This window comes from Elephas maximus, chromosome 1 (assembly GCF_024166365.1).
Source record: "Elephas maximus indicus isolate mEleMax1 chromosome 1, mEleMax1 primary haplotype, whole genome shotgun sequence".
NCBI classification, from domain to species: Eukaryota; Metazoa; Chordata; class Mammalia; order Proboscidea; family Elephantidae; genus Elephas; species Elephas maximus.
Genome location: NC_064819.1, coordinates 117,897,733 through 117,910,989, shown reverse-complemented (window position 1 = coordinate 117,910,989; position 13,257 = coordinate 117,897,733). Strand labels below are relative to the sequence as shown.

Below are 13,257 nucleotides of genomic sequence, written 5' to 3'. Positions count from 1 at the left end.
GCCGAGGGTTCCTGACCAGGTCTCCTCCCCCGGGGCTGTGGGCCGAAGCCCGCCCCTAAGCCTCCTCCCCTCTCTCCCCTCCAGGCTGTGCATGCTGCTGCTGGTGTGTGCTGCCCAGGCCTGGCTCATGTGGCGCTTCATCCACTCCCAGTTGCGGCACTGGCGGGAATACTGGAATGAGCAGAGTGCCAAGCGGAGAGTCCCAGCTGCCCCCAGACTACCAGCCAGGCTCGTCAAGAGGGAATCTGGTGAGTGCCAGGACCTTCAGCCAAATAGTGGGTGAGTGGGTGGGTGACATCTCTCTGGGGTAGGTGGGGAGGAGCTAGGCCTGAGTGGCTCCCTGGGCTCTCTCCAGAGGGAGTCTGACAAGTCCTGCTGGCTCCTCCTTCCTGACTCCCTCCCCTGGGCCTGGGGCTCCTCGGCTCCTGCCAGGCCCTAACTGGCACGTGGCTGGGCTTGGGCCAGGGACAGATTGTGGGCAGGGCTGGCCTAACTCAACTGGGCGGCCTCCTCACCACCATGCGGCAGGACAGAAGCTAGGTGGGGAGCTCTGGCGGGAAGCTTGTCCTCGAGGTGGCTTTTGGACCCCAGCCCAGTTCAGCTGCTGCTGCTGCTGCCTGCCCTCCACGTGGCAGGCTCTGTCCTCACCTACCCTCCTGCTCTGAATCTCAGCCTGCCCCTGCCTCCCAGGTTGCTGGCTCCTCCTCTGTCTTCAGGAATAACTCAAGGTGACAGAGCGCTAGGTGGGCAGCAGGGGTGGGACACTTACTTCTCCTTTGTTCCCTGCCACCTGCTCCCAGGGCACTGGCAGCCCTGTGCTTTCTCCAGCCCGGGGACTTGTCTGCACCAGGATCTGGGTCTGACTCACCTGCCTCTCTCTAGGCGGCAGCCTGCTTGGCAAAGGCTTGGGTGTGTTTGAACCAGACACGTGCAGGGTTGGGTGTGACGAGGCAGCAGCCTGCTTGGCAGGGGCTTGTGTGTATTTGAACCAGGCACGTGTAGGGGACTGGGTGTGACGAGGCAGCAGGCCTGGTCTGGGGTGGTCTGTGAGGCCACAAGCAGGCCTGCTGCCTCAGCTTTGAGAAAGCAGGAGGAGGTACATTTAACAACAATAGGGATATCACGATTTTTCTGTCAGAGGCGTGACAGGTGTCTGAGGAAGGCCTTGTCCCACAGCCTCTCCCACAGCCTTTTGTACCCCCTCCCTCCATCTCCCCGTTCCTGTGAGATGTTGCTGAAATGGCTGGTGCCCTGCAGGGGGTCTGAGAGGAAGTGAGGACATTAGCAGCAGCGAAGTGATTTCAACGAGTATCCAGCCCAGCCTCAGGCCTGCACAGGCAGGCCTTTGCCTGTCCCTGGGTTAGTGTGTGTCATCCCAGCCCCCTCCCAACAAAGGGCAGTCAGAGACCCAGCACTTCAAACTGGGCCATTTGTAGCAGGATGCTGGGGAAAGCTGGAAGCTGTCTGTGATTTTCTCCTGACTTTGGAACCTGCAGCCCAGTGTCCCCTTTGGCTAGTCCTGTGTGCAGTGGTAATGCTGGCTGGCCCCCTCATCGGCAAGGCCCCTGCCCTGTTCTCCTCTCTTGCTCCCGGCCCAGCAGAAACACCATGTGTTTGTCTCCCTCCACTTCCAGGTTACCATGAAAATGGAGTGGTGAAAGCAGAAAATGGAACCTCCCCACGGACTAAGAAACTCAAGTCTCCTTAAGGCCAAAGCACTGCGAACAGGAATCCTCTTGGTGGGGGCCCCGCAGGGAGGCCAGGAGCCCAGCCTCATCGCTGCCTCCTCCTGCCTGCTTGTGATGCTCCATCTCAAACAGCAGATGCCTGTCTCTAAACGGGGCTTTTCTCTTTCTTACTCCTTTGCTTTCTCTTCCTTATTCTTCCATAAACCATTCTCAATAAAACCAAAAATCTTCCTCCTTCTCTCCCTCAAGCCACCTCATGTCCTCACCTTTGTCCTGTGTTGGGTTTTCTAGAAGCCAAGGTTCTCATGGTCATCTTGCTTCTTGCCTCCTTTTTCTCTTCCTTCACAGCTACTTCTTTCTCTTTTTGTTAATTTTACTTTATTGTGCAATTTTTCTGTGTCTGATTTTTACAATGGGAGGGAGCTAAGATTGCAGTACTGTCCACCTGACACCCAGCTTCAGTTCCCAGGACCTGCCAGAATCTGGAAGCATGGTAGTAGGCGCCTCCCCCAGGGGCAAGGAGCAGGCCCCTTGGCGGCCCTCGTGTGGATAGGCAAGAAGAGGAGAGGCCACCCCTCTTGGAACATAAATCTCCTTGGTGCTGATTAACTGGCAAGATGTGTGATTCCAGCTCTGCACGCACCATCTTGAGGCATAGCAGTGCCAGTGCTGGTTGTAAATGCCAAGGCATTTGGCCCTGGGCCGTGACAATGCAGTCCAGAAGGATGGTGTTAACTGTGTTGGGTCCCATGACTCGAGAGAGCTTACCAGTGGCTGGTCCTGGAGTGGAAACCAGCCTGCTATGGCTGTGGCAGGGAAGTACTGGAGGAGGACAAGTCTTCCCACTATCTAAAGCAAGAACAAAGCATACAGAGCAACAGGCTCTTCCTGAAAGGTAACAGCGGCAGAAATGATGGAGTTGATGAACTAGGCCTTTCTTTAGCAGCCTCAGCTGCAGTTGCTTTTTCAACCAATTCACCAGCATTCAAAACCAAACCAAACAGCAGTTAATATGCCTGACCGGGATCTGCTGGTCCTAAACCCCAGAGCCCACCAGGTGTGTCAGGGGCCACATTTGCTGCCTTGACTTCATCTCTTGTTGCAAGAACACTAAGCCTCAAAGACCCCAGCCCCACACTAGACCCTTGGTGCCCTGAGGAGGGTCACCTGGGCCACTCGCCCTCTGGCCTCATTTGTCAAGTATCCTTTGGGATTGTTGTATCGTTTGCTGATGTTTGTTGAGCACGCCAACAGCATTTAGACTGGGAAACCAGGACTTGCTCACACCCTTCTGGTTAGATGAGCAGACACCGTGGTGTCCCCAGGAGTCTCTTTGCCCCCTTCCCTCATGTGTTCTTTCCCTCCCCTCTACTCAAAGACAAGTCGCCAAGTTCCTATGGTGCCTCTCAAGGACATCCGGAAGGGGAGGTAGGCTTTAAACGGTCCCGATTAAGAACTCCTGAACTCTGTGCCAAGGTGAAAGGGAACAGTTCTTGGTGGGTACAGGAATATTGGTGCCATTGATATCCTGGGGGCATCGCAGTAGAAACCAAACCTTGGATTTTTGACCAAAAAGGGAGAGATGGGTCTTTTTATCAAGTTAGCTTCCCTTCTCCAAGTCACTTGTATCACAGATAGACTTTAATTGACCAGTGACTAAGGGATGTGTTTCCTGCCACCATGGTAGATCCTCATCCCCCTATTTCAGGATAAAGTTGCAGAAATGGGAAGATAAATGCCCTTGGCTCCTTTTGATTGCCTTTAGGAAATGGGATAGTATTTTCCAAAATACACATTTTTCCCATCTTTCTCTCACCTTCCCTGACACTTCTCTGGCCTGCAAAGCAGAAAGTTGGTGAAAGGGAGGTTTGATATTAGTCAAATAGACTGATCCAGAACCCCTTAGCCATCTCAGTCAGACAGCACTGACGCAGGTTGTAATGGAGTTCCTTCTCCCTGCCTTGCCTGGTACTTGCTAATGGAGGGAGTGTTCAGCAGCCTCCTCAGCCCACCTTCCTCTACCATCAGCCTAGCTGCCCCTCCAGTTCTCTCCAGCCTGACTTTCGCAGGGTTTCACCAGCTTCCTGCAGGAGACAATACCTTCTCAGGTGAGCCCAGGTTAAACTGCTGATCGTGCCTTCAGCAAATGCACATGGCATGTTTGCACTGTGTCTGGTGCTGGGGGTATAGTGGGGACCAGAGCACCTGAAGTCCTGCCATCAAGCAGCTGCATTCTCGTGCATGTAGGTTTTTGTTGCTCTGCCCTAGGACACTTGAGTGCCAGAGATGACATAGCTTCATGTTCCCTAAGACTTCTGGCATTGCTGTTGTAGTGTCTTTGGATATGGTGCTGCCAACCTAATGGCTGGGGTCACCTAGGCTCTGTTTCCTAAGGGACTAGGGTTTGAGGTGGGCTGTTACAATCTTTTTCGCGATGTAAGAAAAACCTAAGGCCATGAGTTAAAGAGGCATCTCATTACCCTGGGCTTCAAGGATGATTAGGGGGCAAGAGGGTAATTGTGGGACACTTTGTCACCCCAGGGATGGGACTCCCTGGCACATTAATTTCAGAGCAGAGCCAAGTCGTTGGCTGGTTGGCTCAAACCACATTGCCAGAGGCTGAGGTAACTCAGTTCCACTTCATTGAGTAAGCTTGTTGGACTGGCTTGTCCTGATTTGGCCACTTTGGCTACTTTCTTCAGCTTCACACACTCCCCTGAACAAAGTGCCAAACCACCTGTGAAGGCCCTGCCAGACACCTCCAAGTCTGAGAGGCCTGGCCCCCACCATCCGCCAAGAGCAGAATAGATGCTAATCTACCTCAGCAGCTGCTGCCTTTCTCTCTGACTGGTACAAATGCGCAGGGAAGCCAAGCAGATGGCAGTGGTGAGAGGGAATGGAGGGTCCCTGCTCTCAATTCCTGTCCTTAGAGGCTTCATGATGGGGTGAGTTACTTTTACCATCCAAGGCTCTGATAGCTGCACTATTACTGTTAAACATGTGTTCCCTTTTGAAGGTAGGAGGAAGCTAGAAACTAACCCACTGCCATCGAGTCAGTTCTGACTCATAGCAGCCCTATAAGGACAGAGTAGAACTGCCCCATAGGGTTTCCAAGGCTGTAAGTCTTTACAGAAGCAGACTACCACAGTTACTCAAGCCTAAATAGATGGTTTGGGGGAAAAGGGTATCAGACTGAGCCAGAAGGAGAGTAGCTTCTCTCCCAGTCTAAGCAATCCTAACCCTGTGTGTGTCTGGGCCACCAGACCTAAATGGTTGCTGGGAGCATTTTTCGTTTCTGTCCTGAGGCAGAATTTACCAACATTTAAGAAACCAAAGTAGACATCTGTTGCTCTGGCCAGCTTTTCAGATGCTTCTCCTGACTGGATCTCTTGAACCCCGAAAACCCGTGAAGCCTGGGTTGGGTGTTTGTTTCTAGGTTTTCTGTTGGGACCTCCTTCCTCAATATCCTTTGAACTTTTTTTTCTAAGCGGGAAATAAGGGGTAGTGACAGAGATTCCACAACATGAAATTATTCTATTCCGTGAAGTTTTTATTTTTTTTTTAATTAAAAGAGGCTTGCCAACCACCAGGTGGCTGGGGATGGCCTTGGTTTAGATTTCCTTTATACGGTTGGCCTCCCTGGTCTGCTTTTCCTGTGCATGGACTGAGAGAAGGTAGGGAAGTCTGGATATAACTAACCTCTCTGCCTAAGGACCTCAGTGTCACAAGTGAGAAAACTTCCAATTCTTGATCTTCTAAGGACTTTGATTTCTACTAATCAAGAGTTTGCTGAAGACTTGTGAGTTGGGATGACTGAGTGGTCTTTGTTACCTCACTCTGCCTTACTAGCTTACAGCCCTGTTCCTTAGGAGAGGACTTTGAAGATTACTGGTCTTTAACCTTTAAGCAAATCTTACTGGAGAATTAGGTAATTGTCAGATTATTTGAAAACAAACCTAAATCCTCCAGGCCCATGGTTGGTCCACTGTGGTCACCTTTGCCAACTGCTCACTCTACACCCTATTTCTTCCATGAATATTAACTTCATCTCCCAGAAGCCTGAAAAAGACCGCTGCTCCTTAGGTGTTTCCCTCTTTTATGGAGTCTCTGGGATCAGCAGAGCTCGGACAAAGAAAAGCCTTCAGACTTAACTCTGTATAGCCTCTTGTGCTCAGCAACCCCTGCCGAGTTTTTGTCCTAAGGTCTTTATTCTTTTTTTGTAAGAAGTGCCTTTCTTGGCCATGTGGTCTTCCAGCCTTCACTTGTACTGCGTGGCCAGCCCCCAGCTCCAGGGCTGTAGGGCTTTGTCATGGGCAGTCGAGGGCTCTATACCTCAGTTCAGTTACATGTAAAAGGGACATATATTGTGACGGTTTTGTCTCAGCCTCCCCCTACCATGGTGTTAGGGTCTGGTGTTCTCTATCTCCTTTCTTGTTTAACTTCTCTTCTGGCCAGGCTGGGTAGCTTCAGAAGCATGCGAGGTGGCCCGTCCTCAAGCACCTGCTACCTGTTAAGGGAAACGCAGAGGCTTCCAGCAGCACTGAGCCCCCTGTCTGTGGTCCCACACAGTGAAAAGTGCTCTTTCAAGTCTCCTGCATATTAAAAAAGGTGCCCTTGTCATAAGCTCTTCTGTTCTGTTTTGCTTCCCATTCCACCCAAAGTTTGTATTATGAAGGTTTACTTTTACCTTCCAGTCTCAAGTGTTAATTCACAGATACCCATTTGACGGTGGGCCACCTCTGGCTATTGCAGAACTATTTCTAGCTCCCACATCAGTGATCCCACCCGTGTGCTCGCAGCAGCTCCTCTCTCCCCTGCCTTCTTCTTGCTCTTCCGGGTTGTGCAATAACTCTCCCAGCTTGTGGTCTTCTCTGCAGGCCTTTCTGTCCCTGGCAGCACCCTGCAGTTGGGGGAGAGATGGGACCCGTGGGAGGGGTAGTCTTCATTCCTTGCTGAAGACATGTCAGCACTTTGCCTGTGTTGCTGTCGTTCTCCTGGTCCTGGGTGGGTTTCCGTGGCACTCTAGTAGAATATGTAGCATCCTCTTATAAATCCAGACATATTTTTTAAAACTTGTTGAAAAGGAAAAACATCCTTATGATGGGGCATTAAGAAGTCTGCATCTGGGAATGAGATCTGCTGTGATGCCTGTGGCGTCACCGTCACTCTGCCTAGAAGCATTCCAGAGTTTTCTTGTTCACGTGAAGAGGAAGGGGATTCTCTTCCGAACCAGTCATGCACGGATGGCTCTGTTCACCTGGTAGGATCTGGCTGTGATCGTAAATACTGCCAGTTTTGTGGGTACACATTCAAGTGTTTCTGTGATGAGACTATAAACCTCATTTTTCAGTTCTTTTTTTTGATAAACACCTGAAGGATGAGCTGAGGCTGCTGGTGCCCTGAGCAACTCATAATGCAAATGTGGACAAATTGTCTTTTTGTTGTTCTACTTTAGCCTGTTCATGTTATGGACCAAATTTCAACAAGGAACTCAAGGAAAATTTGTACCTGCCGTATTTATGCTTTCATGTAAAGGGTTGTGGGGGTCTTTTACTTTTGGTGAAATTTTTTCAAAATCTTTTTTCCACTGTTTCTGTCTGGTTTTAAAACAAATTACAGTTTTGTATGGATTTTTTTAATGTACATTTTGAAAGAAACGATCATCAAATATTTTCTGAAATAACTGAATAAAAGGCATAGAATTATCAGTTTCATCTTTGGTATAATTCATTGGCATGCTTTTATATAATAATGTTTTTTTTAATCTGGATGCTTACATTTGCTTTCCTTGAAAAATGAGTTTGCATCAGTTTTAGCCCTTGTTTTTAATGTTTTTCACCATGTTAGTCATTTCATGTATATCTTTTGAGGTATATTGGTTCATTGTGGTGATGTGACCACGGGAATTAGGGAATACAAAAGTAAGGATGGAGAGTCAGTTACTATTGATTGGATAATACACATCATTTTTTAGTCTAGAACAGTAAATTCTAAGAGTGGAAAGGGTTTTTTTCTTTTTTGGAAAGTGGTTTTCTTGACATGAGGTTGGCGGGTAGGAAACTCCAGAAGGAAGCATACCATGCTTGATACCAACTGTATTATGAGGTCATTTGACTTGTTGGAAAAGGGGTTTGGCTTGTGTGTAAACGCCACCAAATACTGGTGTTGGTGCTAAACGGAAGACATCCAAGTATTGGTAGAAGTGGTGGGCAGTGAGGATTGTTGGTGTCAGTTGATGGCTTGCTGTCGCAGGAGGCTCCACTGCATTTTCCAGAACCATTTTTAGAGAGAGAGCTGTTGACGATGGGCGCAGTTACAGGGTGTGAGAATTAAAGTGGAAGCATTTACTTGAGTTGAAGGTGCATTTAACTCACTAAAGGTTCAGACTTGGGTTTCATTCCTGTTCTGCCATGAGAAGCTAGGTGACCTTCAGCAGTTAACCTTGCTCAGTCCGTTTGCTCATCTGTGGCCCAGGTTTTTTTTGTTTTGTTTTGTTTTTCTGAGAGGGGGTGAGATTTTGAGATAGTGAATACTAAGTCCGGTCCAAATAAACCATTCAATAAATTGTTTTTTTTTTTTTTTTTTCAATGAACATGTTCATACCTATGTGTCCACAGGCTCTTCCTTCAGGAGTCACCCAAGTGACCTTTGAGTCTCTAGAAATGGCATTTAGATAAGTCTTCCATTCCCATTGGTCTCAAGTGCCCTCAAAGCATACAGATATGGATAGGATGCACCCCTAATCAGATAGTATTTTCAAGGTCCCCTGGTGCTGCAGACAGGTACAGGCCAGGGTTCTGCGTACTGGCTAACTCCCAGTCAATCTTCACTCACCCACAAGGCAGATTTTACTAGCCCTATATCTATAAGCCACTCTAAACAGTCGTACGCACATCTTTAAGTTAGGTCAAATAGCTGCAGCTTCTAGTGTGCCTCCACTGTAAGTGCTAATAAAAACCCACTGCTGTCAGTTCCAACTCCTAGTGACCCAATAAGACAGTGTAAAACTGCCCCATCAGGTTTCCAAGCAGCGGCTGGTGGATTTGAACTGCCAACCTTTTGGTTAACAGTAGTAGCTCCATGTAGCTCTCTACCACTGCGCCACCAGGGCTCCTTAAATGCTAACAGTGATGCTAATTTTCTTTTCCTGTCTCAACTCCCTGGGGGCCAGCTTGTAGGGATGGTCATTTCTTCTTCGCACATATTAACTGCTGTAGGCTAATGCTCAGCTCACTTCCATCACCTAAGTCCAAGGCTCCAGTTGCGGGCCAGGTGTGACTCTAGCATAAGGTAATTAGTGACATTTAATGGCTGCACTGCCATTTAGGATTTCAGTAGGAAAAGCGATTTTTTCTGACTTTGGTTGTTTCTACCAGTTGGTGGCCTTGTATAAACTAACAGATGTGAGCAGTGAGTGCAGACACCAGAGCAGTGGCCTGCTGGCTTTGGTATTCTGTGAGGTAGCTTTTATACCTTGTGATGGTGCTAACACATCACAACTTCTCACTTTTTTTTCCCTTTTAATGCAGTATTTATTTAGAATTACCAATATGCTTTCATGCTTTCTTAAGGTTTCAATTTACTTTTTAATTGTATTTTGTTGTTGAGAATATATAGAGCAAAACATAGACCAACAGTTTCTACATGTACAAATCAGTGATACTGATTGCATTCTTTGGGTTGTACAGCCATTCTCACCCTCCTTTTCTCAGTTGTTCCTCCCCCACTAACATAAACTCACTGCCCCCTTAGGTTCCTATCTAATCTTTCACTTTGATTCCATATAGATCTTAAAAGGCCATAATGCTTAAAAGCAGACATTTTTTACTAGTTAAACTGAACTACTGTTTGGTTTTAAGAAGACTTCAGGGGATATTTTTGGTTTAGGTTTTAAAGATTATCTCAGGGCAATAGTTTCAGGGGTTTATCCAGCTCTCATAGCTCCAGAAAGCCTAGAGTCTATGGGAATGTGAAATTCTGTTCTACATTTTCCCCCTTTGGTAAGGCTTCTATAGAATCTATAATCAAAACGTTCAATAATGGTAGTCAGGCAGTATCCAGTTCTGGTCTCATAGCAAAGGAGGCAATCAGCCACACATTCCATATCCTCTTCCTAGTCCTGACTCTCCTTCTTCCTCTCTTGCTCCAGGCAGATAGAGACCAATCATCGTGCTTTGGATGGCTGCTTGCAAGCTTTTAGCAACTCCTCACTCTTAGGTAAACTTGGAAGTGGGGTGCAAGGTGAGGAGTAGGACAACAAGCTTAAAGAACATACCTGAATGGTGCCAACCTTATTCAAGACAGCTCTCTCTGAGACTCTTATAACAATTACAGTGAGGCTGATGTTTTAATACTAGTCCCCACTACATTCAATAGAAAGAAACCTGTATTTTATCTAGTGGAAATTTTATCTGTGAACAAAAGGAGAAGAGATGAATGGTTAGAACTGTTAGCAGGGCTTTGAGCACTTGAATTTGCAGGGGTGGGTAAAAGGATGTTAAATGAGCCTTTTTCCTAATGTCTCATTTTAGCTGAGCCCCAAAGCTGACAACAAAAATTGACAAGCACCTCCTTACATAACAGATTGGTGTGGATTCATGGAAGACTTACTGAGAAGGGGACCAAAGCTTTTGCCAATTTTCCTCTTCCAGGGGAGGCAAAGGTGATGGAGAAATACTGGAGAGTGCAATACGCGCACACCACGACTGGCTTCCAAGGCTGGGGCAGGTTGTTGTCGCTGGGGTGCCATATGTAGAGTTCTGACTCATCACAACCCCATGTGATAGAGCAGAAATATGCCCCATTGGGTTTTCTTGACTGTAATCTTTATGGAAGCAGATGACTGGGTCTTTCTCCCTTGGAGCCACTGGGTGCATTCAAACTGCCAACCCTTCAGTTAGTAGTCAAGTGATTAACTGTTGTACTACAAGGGCTCCTTATGCAGGAAGAATGTTCTTATGATTAGGTGCCATCAAGTCAGTTCCAGCTCACAGCGACCCCATGTACAACAGAACGGAACACTACCCAGTCCTGTGCCATCCTCATGATTATTATGCTTGAGCCCATTGTTGTAGCCGCTGTGTCAATCCATCTTGTTGAGGGTCTTCCTCTCTTTCACTGACCCTCGGCTTTCCCAAGCATGATGTCCTTCTCCAGGGACTGATCCCTCCTGATAACATGTCCAAAGTATGTGACACGAAGTCTCACATCTATCCTTGCTTCTAAGGATAGAGCTTAGCATTTTTATTTTAGACTGCAATGGACTTTAAATACTTGAAAATGAGCCTTTTAAAAATAGTTGAGTGACTGGGGGAAAAAAAATAACAAAAACACACACAGAGGCAAAAAAAAAAGAATTGTTCCGGAGATATCACCCTAGGGCAGAAAAGAGGGAGTCAACATAACACATTTCTAGCTCTTTTGATAAGCTGATTATAGGTGGCTTAGATCAGCTCATTAGATCAGAAAAGGAAAAACCAAGGGAAGTTCTCCAGTAGTTCTGAGAACTATAGAACTCCCTCCTCATTTATACATGCTGGGTAGCAAGGAGGAATGTGAGAGAGCATTTATAAAGATGAAGATAGTGCCTGATTTCAACCATAAGGAGCAGTACTTGTTCTAGAAGGTCTCGGAGCTCATTAGATAACCATAAACTGCTACTAGTCTTTCCTTCCTATCTCAAGGTCAGACTCTCTAAAAGCAGCATTTTCCTTTTTTCTTTTTTTTTTTTAGCTACAGCGCATATCAAGAAGTACATTTTACATCATGACTCCGCAAATGCACCAAAAATTGAAACAAAAAAATTTCATGAAATAATATATACCCTACTATGTGTACCACACTCTGACATTTTCTACTTCATTTTTTAAAATATAGATCTACTTACTAATGGATCCAGAATCACATTTTGAACAATCTGTGGTATATTTCCCTGAACTACTGGGGCTGGGGGTAGCAATTGGCTGGCAGCAACAGCCAGTACTGGGTGCTTATTTCCAACACTTAAAATGCTTGGAGCAAGTTTTATCATTCCTGCTGCTCTTTATCAGTCATCACCCCTAACGCGCGCCCCCTCTAAAGAAGGCACCATTCTTAGATTCTCTAAGATCCATTTTATTTAGTCTTCAGTAGTAAAGAAATATAAACAAAAAGGAGAAACGTAACTTCAGAAGAAGTAAATGCCTCTACAAGGAGCACAAGGTAGATTTCAAAGTGTAGGTCCAACCTCAAATATTCATCTTTCATCTCTCATTGCCCAGTTCAGTTTGAGAAAGCACGAACAAAGTTATAGTAGTTAATCTTGCCTTCTTCGTGAGAGCATATCCTGATTAACTGCAGAAGAGAGCAAAGGCAACAGGTGAGACAGACATGCAGGGCTGCCTTCAGCTCAACTGCAGGGCACACTTATGCATCATGACACCAGGCATTTGGGACCAGTGCAGAGTTTTATATCCTCAGTTGATTCTGAAATGATCCTGTGAACCTGGTAGGTAGGTCAGAGACTATCCCCATCTTATACCTAATGAGATGGATGCTCAGAAGGAGTAAACAGCCTGCCCAAGATTTCAGGACTAACATCCACATTTCTAAAGAGCACTGTCATTTTCAAAACACTTTTAAGTGTTTTTAGATGCAAATACAAGACTTCCTCCACCTAGTCTGTGTGGAGTAAAACTCAAAAAATAGTAGGCGCTCCTGTTATCACAGACTAATAGAAATATCTAGTTTTGTCAAACTGTCTCTGCTGAGACAACTGTGAGTAGTAACAGACTTGCAGCCGTTTTCTTTATGTGACAGGTGTAAACGCGCCCAGCCCACCCCTTTCCCAGCACACTTGCCACTGCTGCCACTCCACCCTCCCATGTCAGGTCACAGATGGCGTGAATGACTGGAGAATCAAAAGCTGGGCGTGCTGTCAGTTTGAGGATTGGGATGCTAGACTGGTGTTTGGCTCACACCAACAAATACCCTTCCATCTTTATTTACCTCCCCCAAACCCCCTGCAATCCCTTGCTAATGTTCCTATCTATGAAAAGCTTCCAACCTAGTCGTTCTAGCTCTAAACAAACGCCTTCCCTAAATGAGTACCCCCTTTCCCCAAAAGATCTTTAAATAAACTCTACAACATCTCAATATTTTTAATCCGTGAGAATGTCTCACTGATAGTAAGCCAGAGTCCTTGGCAACTGTGGGGAGATTTTGTTCTGACTTCAGGGGAAACCCTGAATAGAGGGGTTTATAATGAGGAAGGGGCACAAAAATCCCTCTTCAACTCACCCATGAAAATTCTAGAAGGACAATTTCCATGGTGGCGCAATGGTTAAGAGATCAGCTGCTAATCAAAAGGTCATCAGTTGGAATCCACCAGCCACTCCTTAGAAACCCTGTGGGGCAGTTCTATTCTGTCCTATAAGCTTGCTTGAGTCGGAATCAACTCTATGGCAGTGGGTTTGGTTTTCTGTTTGTTTCCTCCATTGGCAGCTGATCATGCTACCCCTATTGTGCAGACACCGCTGCCTTGGGCAGTGGTCACGCTCTGCCGTGCTAGCCCTGCTGATGTGCTATCTTA

General features: G+C 46.7%; 2 protein-coding genes across 4 annotated transcripts in view; one reads left to right on the top strand and one right to left on the bottom strand.

Annotated features, from left to right (window-relative positions):
- Positions 1–7,402, top strand: part of TRAM2 (translocation associated membrane protein 2) — an 87,425-nt gene extending 80,023 nt beyond the window's left edge. Inside the window, exons 10-11 of the mRNA XM_049894126.1 lie at positions 85–248; positions 1,635–7,402. Of these exons, the coding sequence (XP_049750083.1) occupies positions 85–248; positions 1,635–1,708 (238 nt within the window). The 3' untranslated portion in view covers positions 1,709–7,402. The remainder of the gene's footprint in view (positions 1–84; positions 249–1,634) is intronic.
- A 41-nt stretch (positions 7,403–7,443) lies between these two features.
- Positions 7,444–13,257, bottom strand: part of EFHC1 (EF-hand domain containing 1) — a 59,174-nt gene continuing 53,360 nt past the window's right edge. For 2 of the 3 annotated variants that reach the window (XM_049894103.1, XM_049894116.1), the window contains one exon: positions 7,444–12,020. In XM_049894103.1, coding sequence (XP_049750060.1) covers positions 11,949–12,020 — 72 coding nt within the window. In that variant the 3' untranslated portion in view covers positions 7,444–11,948. The remainder of the gene's footprint in view (positions 12,021–13,257) is intronic. The other variant, XR_007518466.1, reaches the window with a different exon arrangement.